The sequence below is a fragment of the Haliotis asinina genome, chromosome 2 (assembly GCF_037392515.1).
Source record: "Haliotis asinina isolate JCU_RB_2024 chromosome 2, JCU_Hal_asi_v2, whole genome shotgun sequence".
Taxonomy (NCBI): domain Eukaryota; kingdom Metazoa; phylum Mollusca; class Gastropoda; order Lepetellida; family Haliotidae; genus Haliotis; species Haliotis asinina.
In genome coordinates, this window is record NC_090281.1 from 96724349 (window position 1) to 96747464 (window position 23116).

The 23116-nt window shown below is 41.7% G+C and overlaps 1 protein-coding gene across 1 annotated transcript in view; it reads right to left on the reverse strand.

Annotated features, from left to right (window-relative positions):
- Nucleotides 1-10984, reverse strand: part of LOC137274653 (GRB2-associated-binding protein 1-like) — a 51499-nt gene extending 40515 nt beyond the window's left edge. The window contains exon 1 of the mRNA XM_067807964.1: nt 10703-10984. Coding sequence (XP_067664065.1) covers nt 10703-10804 — 102 coding nt within the window. The 5' untranslated portion in view covers nt 10805-10984. The remainder of the gene's footprint in view (nt 1-10702) is intronic.
- Between the last annotated feature and the right edge of the window lie 12132 nt (nt 10985-23116).

Consider the following 23116-nt stretch of genomic DNA (forward strand, 5'->3'; position numbering starts at 1 on the left):
GAAGTGGTATGAACCAAACTGAGCCTGATGACCTGTGTCCCTTCCACCAGTGGAAGTGGTATGAACCAAACTGAGCCTGATGACTTGTGTCCCTTCCACCAGTGGAAGTGGTATGAACCAAACTGAGCCTGATGACTTGTGTCCCTTCCATCAGTGGTGGTGGTATGAACCAAACTGAGCCTGATGACTTGTGTCCCTTCCACCAATGGAAGTGGTATGAACCAAACTGAGCCTGATGACTTGTGTCCCTTCCACCAATGGAAGTGGTATGAACCAAACTGAGCCTGATGACTTGTGTCCCTTCCAGTGGACACACAGAAAGTAGTATGATCAAACTGAACCTGATGGCCTGTGTCACAGTAAAATTTACACACATTGTGCTACCCCATACATTAGAGCAAATGACAAAAATTTAACCGACAGTATTACACAACAAGACATGAGAGAGAAAGAGAGAGAGAGAGGGAGGTTGTTTTTCACCTATGATTTGGTATTGCCATATTGTTACATGACTGGGTGCCACCAGTGGGACCAATCCTTACAGTGAAGTATAACAAGTTTACCTTGATAAAAACTTCTGTGATACCTCTCTCATTTTGACATGAAAAATTAAGTAACTTTACACCCATATCTCAGCTTACAGTCACATCAAATTATGGCACTGTGACATCAATGATCAAAAGGTGAGATATGTATTAAAAGATTTATCTATCAACGTGCCCACAGCAATACAATAATGTCCACCAAATCACATATACAATGTCGGGAAATCTTTAACAGGCTTCACAGTAGATTGGGAAGCTTTATCATCAGTAACTGGAGAACTGGGTCCAAACATGGGCTTCAGGACATGTCCAGTGGATCAATGCTAAGGTAGACAAGCATGTCAGTTTTGTGTTACTTATTCAAAATTCCAATCACATTAAGGAAGGGCATGTTATTATTAAAGATTGGCTCCACACTTCCAACTGGACCTAAGGTTACAATTCAATACTAGTCTTCATAAATAAATTAATTAAATTAAAAATCTTCGCATCATCAGTTTCTTGGTAATGACACCAAAGTATGTTTTATGAGCATCTGAAAGATCCCCACTAGTGCTTGAGAGATGAGATTACCTCTGATCTGACGCTTTCTAAACCTTTCTTTGAGGCCCTCACCATGTTTGTAAGTTCAATAGATGAGGGACAGTAGATTTCTCTTCTTGACAAATGAAAGACCTTTTGATATTTGGGGATGGAGAGGGCCGGATACTGGGCGGGGATGACATATTGTTTCAATTAAAGCTGCAAAACCAAATAGTTTTTATATTATACAGTGTAAGCCTAAATATCTGTTCTAAATATCTACAATCTATGTAGCAACACTACAATCTATGTGAAGGAAATGTCTTCTTTCAGCATTGTGAAGCATGACTATTTTTTGCACCACCTCCTGGGACAAAGCCTCCTCCACCCCAGAATATCAAATGGTTGTTCCATAATCAGTGTATGGGAGATGAGCTCAAGTACTAGTGCACTGAACTGTGCTGGTCAAACCATTCCTTATCAGACTGTTTACTAATGTAACACTGTAACATAGCACCTCAAATGAGAACACTGTGTAGATTGTGTAGATTACTTCAATAAACCCCCTTAGGCACAAAATCTTGTGATAAACTAAATTCTTACCATATTTAAAGTTCATGATGTTCAATATTTGTGTAGTATTTTGACAAAATATTAATAATGAATTACAGATAGCAAAATGGGTCATGTGTTTTGACTGGTCCAAGTTACAAGTTATATAAGTACCCTTTCAAAAACTTCCTTTCTTTTTCTGTATTACAACAATCTTTGTATTACATGTATAATGGATGTCTTACATGGATAACGTCTGTACTACATGAATAATCGCTGTATTACATGGATGTCTGTATTTCATGGATAATCTCAGTATTAAATGGTTGTCTGTATTACATGGATAATGTTTGTACTACATGGATAATGTCTGTATTACATGGATAAGGTGTACAACATGGATAATGTCTGTATTACATGGATAATGTGTCCAATATGGATGTGTGTATTACATGGATAATGTGCACGACATGGATAATGTCTGTATTACATGGATAATGTCTGTATTACAAGGATAATGTGTGCTACTACATGGATGTTGTCTGTATTACATGGATAATATCTGTATAACATGGATAATGTGTACAACATGGATAATGGCTGTATTACATGGATAATGTGTCCAATATGGATGTGTGTATTACATGGATAATGTGCACAACATGGATAATGTCTGTATTACATGGATAATGTGTACAACATGGATAATGTCTGTATTACAGGGATAATGTGTACAACATGGATAATGTCTGTACTACATGGATAATGTCTGCATTACATGGATAATGTCTGTATTACAAGGATAATGTGTGCTACTACATGGACGTTGTCTGTATTACATGGATAATATCTGTATAACATGGATAATGTGTACAACATGGATAATGTCTGTATTACACGGATAATGTGTCCAATATGGATGTGTGTATTACATGGATAATGTGCACAACATGGATAATGTCTGTATTACATGGATAATGTCTGTATTACATGGATAATGTGTACTAAATGGATAATGTTTGTATTACATGGATAATGTGTACTAAATGGATAATGTCTGTATTAAATGGATTACATTAGGTAGTTGTATCATTCATAAAACAGACGGAAAAGGAGCTGGACACAGACAAAACATCATCAACTAATTTTATCTATTTCGTGATCTGGGTTAAGCATATTTTGGTTGTGTAAATATGTACAAGAGAAAAATACAAAATAAGGACACCAAAAACCCTGTGTGGAGATCTGCTATGTTTCAACATAGCATGCCATTACTGTATTTACAAAATGACCTTCAGATATATTTTGAAGGGGATATTAGTGAAGAATATCATTTGCTGCTAAATACAGATGAGGAAATGGATAAGGCCATTTGTAGCAAGCCAAGCAATGTCAAAAGTTAGCCTGAGTGTCATAGTACATGACCACCATCATACTTACAGCAGTCATGAGAGAACATGCAAACTGCCACCTTGAGAAACCCCAATGAGAATGTCCCTTACTCTGTCATACAGACCCTGAACCAAATATATCCACAAAAGCCATTGCAAGAAAAATATGTGACAAGTTGAGATTACCACAAAATTTTCAAAGTCTCTCTGCTCCTTTTCATTTCACATTAGGGCGGTGGGGTAGCCTAGTGGTTAAAGCGTTCGCTCGTCACGCTGAAGACCCGGGTTCGATTCCCCACATGGGTACAATGAGTGAAGTCCATTTTCTGGTGTCCCCTGCCGTGATGTTGCTGGAATATTGCTAAAAACGGGATAAAACTAAACTCACTCACTCACTCATTTAACATTATGATACGTACAATATGTTCAAATAAGAAAGTAAATGTTAGTCTACATTTCTCTCAGTCATGTGGAATATTGTGTTATGGAAAGAGCAATATTATTGCTAAAACAATTGTGGTTGCTAATATGATAATAAATGGTATTTTGTTTTCAGACTGGTAATTGTTTCTGTAACATTACCAAATGTCCAACAAGTCTATTAACCAGCAGAAACACAAACAGGACAAAATAATTCTTTTCAAGAGAAGAGAGTTCGACCATGCCTTTAAAACAAGTTAAGTTCTAAGATACAAGCAAATTATCATTGGTTAAAGTTAACTCTGGCTCTGCAGGACTGTAGTGTGAAATGTTAACCTCGTTTTCTTGGACAGCCTCCCTAAGCTGGGAGGTGCTGGCACCACTCGTAACTGTGATCCACAGGGCCTGCAGACATAGCTAAAGTTAACAGATGCTGAATTCTTATGAGAAAGCCGAACTATTTATGCTGCATGCAGCTCTGCTCTCTCATACAGCAAATGACAAAGGTTAGCAACCTGCAAATTTGGAATTTTTATGTTGCAGAATAATTGGATGGTTTTATCCCCTAAACACGTATTCTAGTTGAAGGTCAAAGCAATGAAGCCCTCTTTGGAACTGTGGAATTCCCTCCCGCTATCAAATGATCCGACTTTCTTGCTCAGCAGTGTAAACATGGTATATAAAAGACAGACTGATTCTCACACAGGTGGTAGGCTTCTACCTCAGAAATGTGGGGAGCCAACTTCTATAAACAGACGGCCATGGAAATGTTCGTAGGTGCACTGCCCTAGCTAAAAGATAAGTCCAAGAATTGTCAGTATTCAAGTTTTGTATTAGAATCTTATTCTATTTTAATGCAAAGATACACAAATTTGGGTTTCTTAACCAACTAATCCTGTTAATCCCTGAACCCTGTTTCATCTCACCCAGGCTGTACTGTAACACAAAAACACCAAAAGAAGCCAGTAACGATTTTCTGCAGGATGAAGATGTTCTACTACCTCACTGAGGCACCTTTCCAGTTTAAATGGGAATACCTGTTTCTAACAAAAATAAAAACATGTTTTCAGAGATGAAACTGTCAGCCATACCTGCAGGTTAAATGAAACCTGGTCTTCTTGGATGTGATCCAACACTTTACCTACTGGGCTACCCACCCAACAACTCAGAGTTACAAGTGCATGAAGCTGTGCATATACAGCAATAAACTCTATGAAATATGTTTATTACTTTTCTACAGTCAATGACTATACTTTGCTGGTTGAGAGTTAACCCTGCTGCCAGATACCTGTACACAAGCTGGGAACACCAGCCTGTAACAATAAACATAACCACACAGTTGTGCACCAGGCCTCACAACTAATGGTGGAAACAGGCTCAATCAATAGACTAAAACTTTCCTTTATTCCGTAACTCTGACATGGTGACACTGACAAACTACAGTCTGATACAATGGCCTTGTAAAGGTTGTGAGGTCAAGGTTGTTACAGCTGCCTGTCAGGTCAGGCTATCTGGTATACAGGGATTTATATGTCCATACATTACAAGGCTTGGTACAGGGACGTTTAAATGTTGCTTTTGGAGTCCAAGAAAATGCTGGTTCTACAGTGACCACTGACCCTACAGAATATAGTTTATTGATGAGACTTATGTCTATTATAGAAAGAGACAATTTCCTTTAATCAAAATATCCAGCCCTCATTTGATCGTATTTATCAGTTAACAATGATCAATTAACTATAGCATGCACTGTAAACTGGAACTTAAACATTCACAGTGCTGCTTTTCATAGGAAAGCCTTGAATACTGTTTCAACAAGATCCAACAGTTTGTGTCAGTAACAATTAGGATGAAGCAAATCAATGAAGTCAATTCAATATCCAATGGGTGATTGAATTTATTTCTACACTGCATTAATCAACATTCCATTCATATGACGTTATATGATACTACTTGATTTCATCAGTCACGTCCTACGACCAGCATAAGCGGGATCTTTATCAGTTCAATATCCAATGGGGTCAAATATAGAATGGTTGCAAGCGTTGGTAAGATTTCTTAAACCATCAATTTTCTGCTAGGTTTTTGGTTAATAAAATGAAAATATGAAGGAATAACCTATGTCCTTTTGCCCATGTCACGCTGGATCAAGTGACATCAGCTCAATAAACCTTTGAATAATATTTCAGAAGTATCCCAGTTTGTTTCAGTAATTCAATGTAATGCACAAAATGTGATTGGTGTTGGGTGTTTAAGGATTGGCATGTTGGATTCAAAATAATCAGTGGATCATGGAACAGCAAAGGGAGGTAAATCTAAACAGCATATCATCACATTATTCAGTTTGCAGTCAACAACTTCAAGGTATCATTGTACCAAATTCAACTTTAGTGTTTTTTAATCCACAGATTGATAACAAACAGGAAGTTAAATGTCACAATCCAGCCTCTCCCAGCAGTATATACCTGCAAAAGCTGTTGTTCATTAGACATGAAGGTACGAGATAACAAAAAAGCATCAGGCCTGCATATAGACACATACATATGTCCCATAATAACACTGCAATGTGGGAGATGTGAAGCGTCCATTACTGTCCATGGCTAATATAGACATGACAGCTCCAGCTGCTTACACAAATACTGATAGCAAACACTGTGACCTACAGCCTGCAGCAATGTATCAAGGAAGATGATAACGTCATGTTGAGTGCAGGAAAATTCCCCATCAGGACAATTCCCCACGAGGACATTTAACAATTGCTGTTTTGTGACCAATAGGACAATTCCCCCACCCCATCACAACTTTGTAGTACTATAGATGCGATGGGATCAACTAATCTGGACACTTGGGGTATGCTGGTCAGTAAGGCCATTACAATGCTTTACCAGAATATTTATACATTTCTGTAATCTCATTTTATCTTGGAGAGTGTTAATCTTGCAGAAGGTTATACAGCTATATGCATCATACACAGAATAGTTAATCCTATCGCATCTGTAGTACTGCAAACTTGTGATTGGTGTTGGGAATTTTCCCACTTGTTACAAAACAGGTGTGGTGAAATGTTAAGATGGGGAAGTGTCCTCGTGGGGAATTGTCCGCACACTGTCAGTCTATTGCAGCTTTGTATCGAGCTGATCCAGGCCGTTTGTAATGCTCCTCTGTGACAGGTCCCATCCGACCTGCATATACTGCAAGACATGCAGCAAGGCTCACAATCAAACAGGACGAAGGTTTCAAGTTTCACCAGGCCACACATAATACTCAATACTCCTACTTACAAAGTCCCTGAAACAAAAATACATTCACTTTGTTACCGACAAAAGAGTCGGCTAAACAGAAGTCGGATTAATGGGACTTAACTGTATATGGAAATTTCCTCATGGTCCATCATACTGGGGCCAGAAGATAAGTTAACAATTCAGGAAATATGTCTTTTCAGTGACTAAATCTCAATCAGAGGAAATGTATACAAGTTATAGTGAAGATGCATTAATTTCACCTGGCCAAAGATTCTCCACTTTCCAAAGGGATTCCTGATGACAGTGACTGGGAAAGTGGTGGTTAGATTAATTGAAATAATCGAACATTGGTCTAAACAACCAAGCAATCAACTGATCAATCAATCACGTTTCCTCATAATCAAACACACATTTTTCAATACTTGTTTGCATGAACAATATTTGTCACAAGTTGGTTTTGTCTGCTACATATCATACGCACTACAAGCTTGAACTTATCTTAGAGACTCCAGGAAGTTCATGTTCCGAACACACTACTACTAGTCATCCTTCAAAGATGTGAAATTTGCAAATGCATATTGTGCGATTTGCAAAAAAATTAAAGATCTACATATTTTCTCTTTTTTGTGTGTGTATTAACAAACATTACCAAGAAAATTTGATAAATTACACTAACCAATTATTTTTCAATGACTAATCAGTAGTAATGAACCAGTCATCAATTATAAGATCATAACCAATTGCCAGCACTACTGAGGTACATGGATTGCTCTGGAATGTCTAGCCAAGGGGACAAAGATTTGGACTTTCCACGAACTGTAATTCACATAATCCACTACTACTAGCAAAACACATACTTTATGAAATGTTTTAATTCAAAATGTTTTCCTGTCTTCCTGAATCTATGGAACAGAATGGCATGACATGCATCAGACTATCATACCATCAGCCACAACTAGACTATGTCCAACAAGTCCTATATTTGTATACAAGACTAACATATTTAATCCAATCACCATGGGTTGGCTGAAATCACGATTAACTTGTGCAACTAACCATATGTTTGAACTTACTAGTCAGAAATTTGACTTGTGACTAGGTGTTCAGCAAAAGGTAAGTAGAATATTAGCATTTTCTACATATTTTGTCAAACTATCATTATCTATTAATGTGAATCTCTCTTGTTTTATGCCCGCACTGGAATGTCGTACCTTTCATTTAAACAAATTGCTGTAAAATGCTGTAGAATAGATTTGTGGAAAAAAAGTTGGTTTGGTGGGGAACTAAATGCTTATTCTGTGTAAAAAGCAGAATGTTTACTATTTCAAGGGTTGAAATTGTCTTTAGTCAGACAAGGCTGTGCAAGAGTTTGATAGCAGCTATAAATATGAGAATTATTGCCTTGTCATTCCAGGTTCTTAATCCGTCAAGGATACAGCTGTAAATAATGTTATTAACTTATAGTTACACTACGTTTATTTCAACTCAAGTACAACCCTTTGCCCTTTGGCTCCAGGAGGTCAAATTTGTGATGGACACAAAAACAAAATTGTCTGAGGCTCATTAATGCATATTCCCCATTCACTTGCATCTCGAGATATCACATGAATGTTTCGAAACCATCTCAAACATTCAGTAAATCTATTACAATTTACACCATTTGTTGTACACCACGGTACACCATCATATACAGTTTTCTGACATAGTATTGAGGAAATCTTTGGTTCCTAATACTGATATTAGAATTTCAAAATAGGTGTCACATTAAGTAGTAAGGTACTCAAAATTGGATGCAATTTTTATACAGTTAGTTCATATATCAGGAATAGACTACCAGTCTAGTCTAAAACTGTATCATTCAGTGTATGACAAACAGGTCCGGGCAAAGTAATATAGTAAGAGGATATCAAAACCTTCTGTATTAATTGCCTTGTTTATCATTGTTAAAGTATCATGTAACCATTAATATACTTCTGGTCCTTGGAAAAAGGTTTAGTCTAGCTAACAGGAGAAATAGTTACAGTCGTCATAAACAATATCTCTACAAGATAATAATTTTGCATTCAAGAAAGATAAGTGTTTAGGAATGGCATGCCCCTGTCTGTCAAATCAAGTCAATCTAGGAATGTAGGATTGCATCATACACCTCTGCCACATCAGACTAATCAGATCCTTGTATCACAATGAAACTGGAACCAAAACAATTATTTCATGTGTAAGTTTTAAACGCAATCAAAATATTACAGGCAGTCGAAGTTAGGGGATGTCAGGTCATGAGAAAAATATCTAAAATTATCTGTACTTTGTCAGTTATTCCAGGGAGAGATAAGTCCATTAAAACTGTAATAACTTCAAGGTATTTCTGAAGAAACTAGATCTGTGTCTTAATAGTCCAAGAAGGCTTAAATTTCATTTGAATAGACAAATACAATTTCGTATGTCTGATAATTAACTCGAATACATTCTGTCTATCAGTGTGGAAGTTATACCATAATTACACAGATAAGATATCTTAATCTGACCCCTGAAGCGTCTAGACCCAGCCTGGCAACAGTGAAGACACTTCCTATACATATAAAGCATAGAGACTTGCTCAAACAAGCAGAAGTAGGCAAAAGTCAAGAACATCAAATATTTATGTCTTAAACTGACTGGAACCAGAGTCCTGGTCGATTCATAGAAAAGAAAGAATCATTTTGGATGTAAGCTTAGCAAGAAATAGTTTGTTTAAATCAACAGAAACTAAATACTTGTAGTCTGGAAGAATGCATCAACTAATACTGCATACATGATCTTGATACATTCTAAGACAGTTTTGGTCAATGGACATAATAAAATATATCAGCTCTTTTCCATTCTATTTTGAATGGAGGCCACATGAAAATATTCCACAAACAATAGGAATAAGTTAATATGTTTACCTATGAGAAGCTGTCACAATTAGAAGTTATTCCGGTTGATCACCAAGTGATAAGATATTGCATTTACCGCATAGAGTTGTATATATAAACAGCAAACATGGTGCCTGAATAAGAAAAATTCAAAATACCATGACAATACATACCTATGATAATATCATCACATTATCTGTTTTCATACAATGATACATGTCACGTGTTTGTGGACAGTAGTGCCTATTCATACTATAACAAGGTGTGTTGCTTCACACAGACATTGTAGAAACTTGCAAGATGGCTTGTGTTTCAGACAAAGTTAGTGACATGTTGTTCAGGTGTACAGGGATCAGTCAGAAAATAATTTTTCATCAACTAAAATCAGACAACATGAAGACATACAGTCAGATAATATGAATGTATGTACATGTTTACATAAAATTCAATGTGCGCACAAAAACACAAGAAGACAGAGCAAAGGTGATGTCTTCAAAGACAGCATTGTTAGTAACTGGAAGCTGGCTTAATGTGCCGTTCTAAATGTGTACTTGTAATAAGTTAATATGTGGTGTGTTATTGTCAATGCTGAAAGGGTGCATGATGAAAAATAACTAGTCAAACACGCACGTGATAAGAGAATAATTTCAAAATCCTCTATCTTAATAAAGATCAGTTAAAAATGAATAAATCAACAACAAAATATACTGCAGTATGAAAGAATGGTGAGAATGATGCCTTCACAACTTCTGCTGTTGGACTTTCACCTTGTAATGTTAAGGACCAACTAGATCTATAACATTCGGCCGATTGGTGAACTGAGATAGGCCCTCAGTGCACATGAGAACAATTATTCAGGGCGGTATGCAAGTAAGATTATGAATTCTACAAGCCATTCTTTATGTCTGTGCATGACTTGGTGAATGGAATGTAGGTCAAGTTTATAAACGATTACGGGGTTATGAGTGTGCTCAATAAAATGGGTCATTGTGGAAAATCCGGGAAAACCGTCCATGCACGATTTACCAAACGGACAAATGAAAGATGTTCCATTTCTACTCGTAAAGTTCCGACATAAAGTATGTGAGTTTGACGCTGGTTGATAACTTGCTATGTTAAATTGTTTCACAACAACTTACCGCTCGAAAGATTTTCCAAGTTGTTTTTCTCTCCGGGGGCGATTTGATCAGCCACCCCGAGTAAACTACATTTCCTATTTTGTTCATTTTAGCTTGCCCCATAATATCCGAGGCACTGTAAAATCCGTTCAGAAAGTCATGTCGACGAAGTCTCCAGAATAATGTTACCAAAGTTTGACACTGTCAACATGTTCGGTTCTTTTCACATCGATGCAGGAAGTTTCTGACAACTCGGGAAACGTAAACGAGACCTTTTCCGATTGACCGTACTACTCCCCTAACAACTAGTCAGAGCACGCTAAGCCGATGCCCGATTTCAGATGAACTGATTTGCACTTCTCTTAATCCATGTTCACGTACCGAAATCCATATATTTTAGGATTACAGTTATGAGAACAATTCAATAGTATCCCGAAAGATTCTACATGCATTCTCAATGCATCGAGTGACTCAGTGATCACCAATTTAGGAATTATAATTCCACCTATCAACAATCGGAAGTGTCAACGCCCACTTTTGTCGGTGCATATCAAGTAACCACACCATGACTTTATTGTTTGACATCTTGTCGCCGCTGCATGGCCAGGATATATGCATAGTTAATAGACAATTAGTACAATGTTTTGCTGATTACAATGTTCATGCTGATTAACCGACGGCTGATTAACAGCGACAACTGCACAAATACGCAATTTATCAATTTCCCTCGATTCATTCTGATGAGGACCAAGATCAAACTCCATCTTCAAGTGGATTGATATACTATTTGTTGCAAATTCTACATCATTTGACCGGTTTTGATCAGGGGAACATGCGTGATACGCGTGACTTCCACGTCCATTTATATACCCGTGACTAACACGGTGTATTTATATGCTACCCACCCGGAAGTAAACAGTGGTCCTAGAGAATGTATATGTAGCAGGGCAGTGAATGTACAGACGACAAACACACGCTACGGGTGTGAGCTATTGCCAGAGCAATCTTTATTTTCGTGGTCGATAAGTCACCCCTGTGGGTGAGACTGGGGTGACAACCGAGCTAAGCAACAGTCTGTATCCCGAATATATCTGATTTGTCAAGTGTCTGTCAACTTGTCTGTGTGGTGACTTTGTGCAGAGTGCAGGCTATTAGACAAAGATTTTAATTTGGAGGTTTAGCTTGGCCAATCAGTTGATCACGTCATGGCTTGGGTTCGTTAAGGGCTTGAGGGACACATGACCTATTAAGCAGCCTACAGATATACATATACAGAACAGAAAACATTAAAATAATAAAATCCCTATGTACATAGTTGTGTCTGCCACATATATCCGCTACAACTAGTCGATGAGTAACATGTGACTAACTACAGAGGATGCGTTATCTGCTTTTCAAAGCAATCAGGTGTTTTAAAAAGAGAAACACAAAGATTTAAATATTGATTGATCATATATTAATTTCAGAACGTTTTGCTTTTACTGTGAGTTGTGCACTGGTCATGAGGGGTGCATGGGTTGATGCACCCTCGATGTTTGTTTATGTTCCCTTAGCCCGAACACCTCAAAGTAATGGACTATGATGAATGCATAGTGACATTTAGAAAGTTGAGTAGTATAGGGAATGATAGTTCTGGCTCACTTTCAAGAAATGTCTCTACAAAGCCTTATTTACTAAATAAGGCTTTGGTTGGGCCATTAGCTCTTGCTACTATTACCCCTACTACAAAAAAGTTGGCGGTAATTACTGTGCCTTGGTAGGAGGTAACACTGTGCCGTACGGTACGATCAATAATTCTTCTCTTACAAACCCCCTACCCGGCCCATCCCTCAAGTAGTATAAGTTAGGTTCGTCGGCTTTCATATCCACTTTATCTATGTTGTAAGTTTTGACTGACCATATAGGATCGGTGGCTCGCTTACGGTTATCACCCTCGTGTTCCCCTATGTTATGTTTATATCGATGAAACAGTTTAACGTGAACCGCCTACGATCTCTTTGGTGTTCATAATAAAGGCTTGCTGGGCTTTTTGTATCCCCTGTTCTATGTACTTTTTTTTCTCGTCCTCGCTGATAGCAGACTTACGAGATTTGGACCGAATATCTTGTTTCATTCCGTTATTTTTTTTGAGTTCAGATAGGATTGAACGAAACTCCTCTTCTGAGATCTTACTGTCAGAGAGTGCCGTGGAAATTCGCTCACTCACTGTGTTCAGCTTTGCTTCGGCCAGAACCCTGATCTCGTCGTGTTTCAATGCCTTACGATTAAGTCTGCGTGATACTAACTTAAGCGCCAACCCTACCAACCCTGTCACCCCAGCCGTTATTTCAATACCTAGCACTATAGGTGCAGCCACGATGGTAGCTAACAACCCAACACCTGCCGCCCCTAGTCCCATGCTGGTTGCCATAAGGGTAGTGTCAGCCCCGTCCACGATATTGAAAGCTCTATTGTACTTCTTACATAGTGCTTTCCGCGTGTCACGGTCTTGTTCTAGTTGGCGTTTCACATCACATAACTGCCTCAAGCGGAACCCATCTACGGTTTCCAGCGTCTTCGCTACTTCCTCTACGACTGGGTACAGACCCATCCTATAATATATATTTTGAAAGATATTTTAATTGGGTTTCAGTTAATACTCTATCAATGTATTTGAAACCTATAAGGGATAGATTATAACTAATGTTAAGAGGTGAGAGGCTAATAGACTTTTCTGTTGTAATAAAAACCCCACGGAGGCTTATTAAACGGTTTATAGGACCCGTGGGGGTATCCCGTTGTATAACAATACGGCAATATTGACCTACGTGTTCGGTATACCAGTGTATTACCAACCCGGGTAAAATTTGTTGTCCTTTCGAGGAGTTTTCATTGTCAAAATACATAAAGAAGACTTCTATGATGATTGTGTAGGAGTAGGATGTTCTATCAAGAACCCTCTGGGGATAAAGATTACTGTTAAATGTTAATTTATGATCTACTGTTCCAGTACTTAACAAAATTTTTTCTTCCCTAAAATCTATCGTAGCTACTTTATTCACGTTATGCTCCAGAATGAAATCCCCGGGCCAGATACCGTTATTCCTAATCTTAGAGACAAACCCCAATCCTCCACCCCCCTCTTTTAATGTGATATAAGGTGAGGCGAGTGTTAAGTTGATCAGCCATTTGGGCTCTTTTAAATCTGGTAACGGCACCCGTCTGTACACGTTGTCTTTGAAGTGCAGGATGTATAATTCATCTTCCTCACCAGGCTGATCGAATCCCTCCGTATCTCCCAGGTCGTTAAGCGTAGTGTTGGGATGATGACTGGTCATTATTATACTATTACGATATAATTTCCAACTGGTTTTCTGATAATAATTCAGGGGTTAACTTCATACCCATGAAGTGTATGTTGTCAGGCAGGAAGATATTGATTAGTGATATCTTGTTTTCCACGATAACGTTGACCCCCTGCAGACTGGTGTTGGAGCCGACACCCACCCGCACGTAAACGTTGCAAACTTGATACTGGTGTCGTTTCACCCACCCGAGTTTGATCCCCTTCACGATCTCGACCTCATTCACCGATGGTTCCCCTAGGTAGACTTTGATGATTAATGTTGAGTTTGCCGGTAGACTCTCTAGTATCTTGACCACGCCTTCGAATTCAGACACCAACTGCAATTTCACGTTTTGCATGGCCGGTTTACTCGATAGCATGTGGGCTGCCATAGTGTTGACTGGGCTGACGACTATGCTACGTCTCTGAGTTGGGACGTAAGCCACGAGCAGGGTTCCATTGTTCACGACTTTGTTTAGGTGGTTGTCTTTGTTATCAGTGAACACGTAGGGGGAGACGAGTCTAATATTGATAAACCAGTTGTTATCGGGTAACAACACCCACTTGTCATCTTCGGTGAAGACGAGCATATATGGTTTGTTTTGGACGACGGTAGTGCTCTCAACATCGTCTAAGTCGAATAGTTTACCCCCGAACGATGGGTATATTACCCAATTATTATCACCGGTGTTGACAAGGACGTACTTAGTGTTGACTGTTGCTCTTGTGGTATCTATCATATCACTTAGGGTTCCACCGGAGGGGATTTCAACGCGTTTGTAAATGTTGTTTTTCAGTTGCAAGGCATACGATTTACCATCTACTCCGGGAGCGTCGAAACCGCGTGTGTCTCCGAGGTCGGAGATCCCGATATTGACGCATTTTTTCACTCCGGGCCCTTGTGCGCTGGTCATGTTACATGAAGTGTTAAGCTGAGGTATCCTATATTTACAGGATTATGATTTATATCTAACACCGATATTGTCAGCTCAGGTATGTTGCCCTGGGTTAATCTCTTATACTGCAGTGGTGAAAACGACTCGGTTCTACCGTCGTTGAATTTCTCAGTTTTCACCGGCACTGCTCTCAGTATAGTGGAAGGGTGACCTCCTTGAATGTTGTACGTTGTGCTCACCTGATCGAGATGAATGTACAGCTCTCGGTACGGTACTAGATCGGGTAACTTCGTGCCTGTGACGGTTGTTGTTGGTTTTATCTCGTCAGGAGACATACCGAGTATCCTCGCTAATGGTCGGCCTAGCCTCAATGAGGTTCTTCCGTTGTTGATTAACACCACTGTGCCGTTTGAGTCGTTCATCTTGAGTTCGGCTCCCAGGGGTTTGAAGACCTCGTCGTTTAGAGAGCACACACTGTAGTAGCCGTCAGTTATCTGACTGCGAGTTCCACTGACGAACAGCTTATTGTTGCTGATATTAATGTTAGTCCATTGCGGTAGGTAGGTGATATCGCAGAGTGCGACTTCGAGTTGACCTGACGTGTTATCGATCGCGTGCGTCAGCTGAACGGCCTCACCGCTCGTTATTCCTGGAAGTGTTATGTACATGTTAGAGTATATATGTTCATTATATAATAGTTTTAAAATGTATTCCCCTGGTGTGTTTTACCCTAAACTGGATGTAGATTTCTCCCCCATGAAGATCGTGGTTGCTCCTGAGTTGTATTTCAATGCCCAGCTTTTAGATGTGTTCGATAAGTATAAGCTTTCGGTGACTAACATCAAGGCAGTCCACGCTTGGTTCAACAACCCTATGCAGTTCTGGCAGAATCAATTCAACTTTGCTGTGTGGTGCGCTACAACGGGATGTGGTGTGACATTGGCCGACACTCGGCGTGGACCGCTGAGTCAGTCTGTGTTCAAGTTCCACGTGTACTACCAGGTCAGACGTATCCTTAAAGAGATCAGCGCCCCCCTCCCACAGGACAAAGCGTGGGACGCAACAAACAACCCGTACGATAGACGGGCCTACGAACGTATTTGCAATGAATTCGAAATAAACCCGAAGACGGATTGGCGTTTGCAGGGGCCGAACCACGGGTTGGGTATTCCTTATGATGGCGCGCGACCAGTGAAAGAAGTCAGTGATGATTTACTGAAACGAGATATACTACGCCAGGACTTTGCTTTGTCGAGTAATGAATGGAGGGATGATCGTATGAATTTTAAAGGTGGTGTTGCTTTCACAGTCCAGAAAGTGGAGCAGTCAACCTCAGACGGGTGGAAAATATTCATGCTGGACACGTCGAAAGGATTCACTCGTGCCGGGGTAGTCAGGTTGAACGACTCGATTCGAACGTACGTGTGGGCGCTGTTGGGTGCGCAGTCGATGACGCGTTCCAACATCCTCGGTAAGGGAACTGCTTACGACGCTCAGAAACAGTTCGTTGCCAACGTTGAGGATGCTATTAATTCTCCAGTTGATCTCCCGCGGGCCATCGAACGCTACCAAAACGTGTTAGAATACGCCAGATCGAAAGTCAATTACGTGTTCGGCGTGGGGTTGTACATGGCTCCGAGTGATATGCAACTGAGAATAAAAAAAGTGGTGGGTTATAACAACAAAATAGTCATAGCCACAGCGGACCAAAAGTTGGGTATCAACCCCGATATTAACACCACCTATATCCCACACATCCCACCACGTGAAAAGGGTATAGTGGCGCCACCCCCGGAGCCTAAAGTTCATGTGGGGGTACCCCCCACACACCCCCATATTCAGGCCTCCAATCACATCGATAATAAAACAGCCCTAGTGGTTGGTGGGGTAACTTTGGGACTTATTTGGTTAAAGATTTCTTAGCCGCTACGTACACCAGACCCGCCACGGCGACGATGGCTGCCCACAGGTTTTGACTGAGCCACATGGCAGTTTTAGACAGAGCGCTCAACAACCACGAGACGATGCTACCCAGGATGCCGGGAAGGGCTTCGGCGGCTTTACCAGCCAGTTTAGCTAGGCCTTCCCCGAGTTTTTTTATCCAGTCTTTAACACCGCCTGGGGGTGTGGGGGTAACTCCCCCCACAGGGGTTCCCCCTGTCAGTGACACCACCAGGGTTGATGTGATGAAACCCAATGCAGTCAGAATACTGGCGATGGTGATCCCTTGCTCCCGGAACAATATCCGAATCCTGTTGGCTAAAGTTGTATCCTCATTCAGTATTCTATCGATTGTTTCCCGAATACGACTGATCTGGGATCGAAGCTGTTCACGATTTGAGGAAGCGGATTCCAATCGTGTACGTCTCTCGTCTTCTAAATCGCGTAGTCGTTCATTGATACGACGCTTCATATCATCGTTTTCAGTTTCGTTGAGTTTGGTTTTTTCCCTAGCGATGTGCTCGTCGATTTCGTTCAGTTTCCCCATGTTGTTCACGAGTTCTCCACGCACGCGTTTCACGGCTTCGTCTAAGCCGCGCAGTTCCCTTACCGGAAAGTCAAACCCCGGTAACGGTTTGTCCCAGTAGGTGCTCAACAGTTTTTCTATGCTGTCCGAGGCTTCTGTAGCACGCTGTGGTGTCATTTCATCTCTAGTGGTGAGGTGGGATCTGGTAGCTTGCAGATCTTCTTTAACGGCCTTAGGTATTGCACCACCGTAATCATTCATGTTTAGATTTTTACGGATAAATTCGACACCATGGCGGCTGGCTAGAGTTGACAAGGCCAGTGGTTTTTTATTGCTCTTGTTAAAGAGGTCAACCCCTGGGTCAGACTTAAGGCGTAGAACACCCTTTGTATCAATAAAAAAATTCTTATGGTATCGACCCTGTGGTTCAACGTAGTTTTTATCTCTTCTTAAACTTTCGAAATAATCATTTACCGTTGTTTCCAAGAGTTCTTGGTTCAATGGTGAACTAGTAAATGAGGTCTCCTGCTCATCATCGAATGCCTGGGCACTAGCGCCCGGCATCTCCGTCATATCTATGTCTTCATCCATTAGTATTAAAAATATATTTCTTTTATATAACAATGTACGGCAGAAAATTAGATCCTTTCAGAAGATTGAGAGAGCCATTAGGAGCCAGAGCCGTGCGCCAGTCGGTGACCATCACCAACAATCCCAGCAAGATAGACCAGAATCAAACTCTGCTGGTTAGATTTCCAAACCTTGGTGAGAATGACCTCATTGTACCAGGCACTGTTCGACTGGCGTTCAATATCACGTTGACCTCCGACAACGACAAACGCGAGCTAGTGCGGAACGTGGGTCGAGCTATCATCAAGAAAACGACCGTCAAGATCAGCGGTAACGAGGTGCTGAGCATCGACGACAGCGACGTGTTTCATTGCTACAAGGATCTCTGGAAAAGCGAGAGAGAACGAGTCAATGATGTGTACCAGGGCATCAGCAAATCAACCCGGGCGCGCATAGGGTATGTCTTCACGCAAGACCAGCAAGACAAGCTATCGGACGGTGAAAAGGCCATCGCTCTAGCATACGGGAATCGATTCTGCGTGCCGCTCGACTTCGAGTTGCTCACGGGACACGCGCCGTTTTACCAGGCCGCGCTGGGTGATAGGCTCGAATACGAGCTCACGTTTAACGACTATAGCAAAGTAGTGCGTACGCCGAACGGTGATGAGGCCAGTTATGCCATAGACAACATCTCTCTGGAGTTCGACATGGTCACTAGCCCGGAGCTGGCCAGGCAGGTTCGAAGCCAGTACTCTGGGAAGATGGCTATCCTGTACGATCGCGTACTGAGGCATAGATCAGTCGTGCGAGATAAGAGCGACACTGTGTGGAATATCAACCTGAACGTGCCGGCGCGATCGATGAAAGGTATCCTGGTCGTCCCCGTGGAGGATTACGATCCATTCCGGAGGGACAGCGAGAAGTTTTTCAACCCCGAGATTGAAAAGGTGGAAGTGACCATCGAGGGCGTGCCCAACCAGCTGTTCAGTCATGGTATGAGACCACACCAGCAGTGGGATGAGATAAAAAAGCTACCAGTGGGGGAATACATAACAAAGGACCTGGACCTCGGCTCCGTGCAGATCGGTGAATACCTGACCACCAAGTACGCCCTATGGTTGGACATGCGATCCACGGATGATGATAAACTGCACGGTAGCGGGTGCCGTATAGATAACGGCAGCGAAGGGATAACCATCCAGATTACTAAGAAGGCTCAAACCGCTGGTAAGTTGAAATTATATCTGTACGTTATTATGGACGCGCAACTTAATATAGACAATGGGAGATTCGTGCAAGCCATCTACTAGTGGGGGAGACCCCCACACCCCCCAGGGGTACCCACAACTACCCACTGACCCACACTGCGCCATAGTGTGCGGGCAGACTGGCTGTGGGAAGACCGTTTTCGTGTTGGATATGTTGGAGGGTTACTACAAGGATGTGTTCGATAACATCGTTATCATGTGCCCTACTCTGAGCATGAATAAAACGTACGCGCGACCTTGGGTGATGACGGACCCGGACGTACACAAAATCGACCCTGGAACACGTCTGCAGGACTGGTTGAAAGCTCTTCACGAGAAATTTAAAGGGGAACCGACGCTGTTCATACTGGACGACTGCAGCGCTAATCGCGAGATAACAAAAAAGAGAGACATGCTATCGTACCTGGCCTTCTCCGGCCGTCATGCAAATCACAGCGTCTGGGTGCTAACGCAGAAGTTCAACTCGGTGTTGAAAGACCTCAGGGAGCAGACGCGATGGGTGGCCTTATTTCACTGCAAGGACAGGGATTCGTTCGAGGAGTGTTTGAGAGAGAACGATGTGATGAGCAAATTAGAACGGGAACGGGTAAAGAAACAGCTCGCTGAAACTAAACACGCTAAGCTCGTGCTAAAGACCGACCAACCAGTAGCATATATAGTATGCTAAGCAAAGCTAAGCAAAGCTAAGCAAAGCTATGATATTTGAAGTATTTGTCGTGTGCAACTTAACCTTCATTTCTCTGTGTTTTGTCTGTATCGGGTATTATATAGTTAAAACTAAATCTTACTTGTTATATTATAAGATGGAGTGTGAGGAATTGCTCGAACAGTTGGGGGTCTCCACCACGCCGCCGGCAGGCCCCACTGTGGGGGATTCCCCCAAACGAGAGAAACTGGTGGCGTTGGCTGTTGGTGGCAAAGCCAAACATTACTTTGGAGACTACACTCCGGATAAAATTCACAAAATGTCAGCCGAAGAAATCGATAAGCTGTACGCTAGATACGAGTCCCGGCTCGGAGCAGAAATGACAAAGACAATAGGATCGGCTATGACCCAGATATACACCGGTATTGTGTCACACTTCCTTCCCATTCCACCAGAGCGCCGACTTTACCTGTGGGAGGACCTCGAGAAAGACCCTTTTATCGAACACGCCGTGAGCTCTATCAGCTGCGGGCTGTACCACAAATATGGTATGTTGTTGGCTCCAGTGACGGCGGCGATTATCACAGCAAAACATTGTCAATTTGAGAGAAAGAATAATAATAATAGTATAGATGGATGCTGCACAGGAAACCCCAGTGGAAACAGTGGGTTCACAGGAACCAGTGACACCAGTGGGGGTACCCCCAACAGTAACCAGGCAGAAGAATCCTAAGAGAGTAGCTGCCGGTAAAAAACGGTGGTGTAACCAACATAAAGTGACCAACCCAACCCGACTGTTGTTGGCTGTAGGCGTAACTGCTGCCGTGGTTATAACATGGTTATACGTGGGGGTACCCTCCCACAGTGAGCCCCACAACAGTGAGGTAACCCCCAACAGTGGGGGTGTGGGGGTATCCCCCACGCCGCCGGCAGGCCCCACTGTCGACCCGCATATCATGTTATAATTTTAATATTTTATATCATATACATAATGTCTGAGGGGAAAACGTTCGTCAACGACGCATACCACGCCACAGTGGTAGCCAGTCTAGCTGTAGGGTACGCTCGGTTGACTAAAATGGTGCTTAAACAACCAACTATCAAGCTAGATTTCAACCTGCAGGATATGGGTATGCTCATAATGAACCTTGGTATGGCGATGGCCACAAAAGACATCCTAGTAAAACAAGGAATAATACCTGATAATATAATGAAATAAATATAGGGATGGCCACGATAGCTATGATGGTCGGTGGGGCGTTAGTGAATGCCCTGGCATTTTCCGGGAGTAATTTCCTCTTCTCGAAACTACGAGATGATCACGCGGCTGAAATACAGGAAGAAAGGAAGCGGCACGATCTCGCTACTGAGAAATTACAAAGGGCACAGGCCGAGTACGCTAAAAAACGTCTCCAGAGGATCGATTTTATTAACGAACAACTCACGCGTGAAAACCATGCCGTTCAAACATTCAACGATGTCGATGAAGCAATGAAAGAATACTACCTACTAACTGGTAAACAATTGGAACCGCTCAATAAACCCACACTCGCTCAGTACTACACACCATCCAAGGGACAAATGAATCGTGAACTGGGCTTCATAGTGTTGGGTATAGCAGCTACTGCGTTGGTTGCGAAGCAATTAAATTAAAATACCTATATAAGTAAACATGAGACCCGCTCCATACCGATGCGAATATATACTTATGGGGAAGACCGAGGCCTGTGGTAGGAAATGCAGGAATAAGGGGTTCTGTTGTTTCCATATGGGAAGTCCTAACTACACGTGTTCTGTGTGTGGTATCGGGGTTAAAGGACACTACTGTCTATGTAAAGCTCACGGAGCGAACGTAGTCAGACATCAACTCATCTACGAGAATAAAAAAGGCTACATAAAAGAACGTAGGCGACTGCTCAAGATAGCCACTTAAGGGTTACCTCCCCTTACTGTGAACCAATTAGACATTGGTTCTCTTAGGTGTAAACACGATGTCTACTGTAAGCGAGCTCAAGCGGGTCGCAAAACAGAGAGGTGTCATCGGGTATTCTCGAATGCGGAAGTCAGCATTGTTGAGATTACTAGGTTTAGAAGCCCCTCCTACGGTAAAACAATTAAAAGCTCAAGCAAAACAGCTTGGACACACGGGTTATTCAAACCTGGGGAGAGCCGGGTTAACCGCATTGTTATCACATGCCCCCGTAGCAAAACCTCCCACTGTAAAACAACTGAAAGCCGAGGCACACGATTTGGGTTTAGGCGGGTATTCCCGTATGAGAAAACCACAGCTTGTAGAATTATTACGACAGAATAGAGCTATTGACCTACAGTTCGTGCGCACTGAGCACGCCGTAGGCAATTATTTGAGAGGTTGGCGCATGCACGTTGATAGAAACATAGACATTACAGATATCAAGCCTCTGATAGCTGATAAGATCAACCAGGAACTAAATAACCTAGGAAGTATCAAGTTTCAGATCACAGTGAAAATGTCGCTCGATAAGCAGGTTGGGAGTACCACTGAGTATGTTCAGCCTTACTTCCGAGGTAAACAAGAGGTCGTCACACATGCAGAGACCATTGACGCATCAATCGATACCAGTTTTCAGCAGATACGAGAATACCTAGAACGCTACACACACTTGGGGTCCGGGTGGGTTGTAGATAAAATCGATAATGTCTATCTAGACATAGCTAACTACGTGCCGTTCAGAGGCGGGTCATACCTAGCCTTGCCTCCCTACTATAGGAACAAACATGCCATAGTAAACGTTAAGAATAGAGGAAACGATTGCCTGAGGTTAGCTATCAGGTCAGCCTTATTTCCAGCTGGCAAGAATTCAGATAGGCTTTCTAGCTATCCCCAAGATGATGGGCTTAATTGGGATGGTATAGATGAACCCACCCCAATATCCCAGATCACTAAAGTAGAAAAACAGAATAATCTGGCTATAAATGTCTTTGGGCACGAAGGTAACACAACAATAGTACACAGGGTCAGCCCGGTGAAGGATCGCCAAGTTATCAATATATTCATGATCCAGCGAGGTGAAAAGTATCACTACACGTGGATAAAACATCTCAGCCGGTTGTTGCACGACCAGTCGAAACACGTTGGGGAAAAACACTTTTGTGTACGATGCCTACACGGTTTCAGTCGAGCTGATTTATTAGAATCCCACCGGGATGATTGCCAAGGTGTGGGGCAGACGGCCATACGAGTCGACATGCCTAAGGAAGGTGAAAATATCCTAAAATTCAGT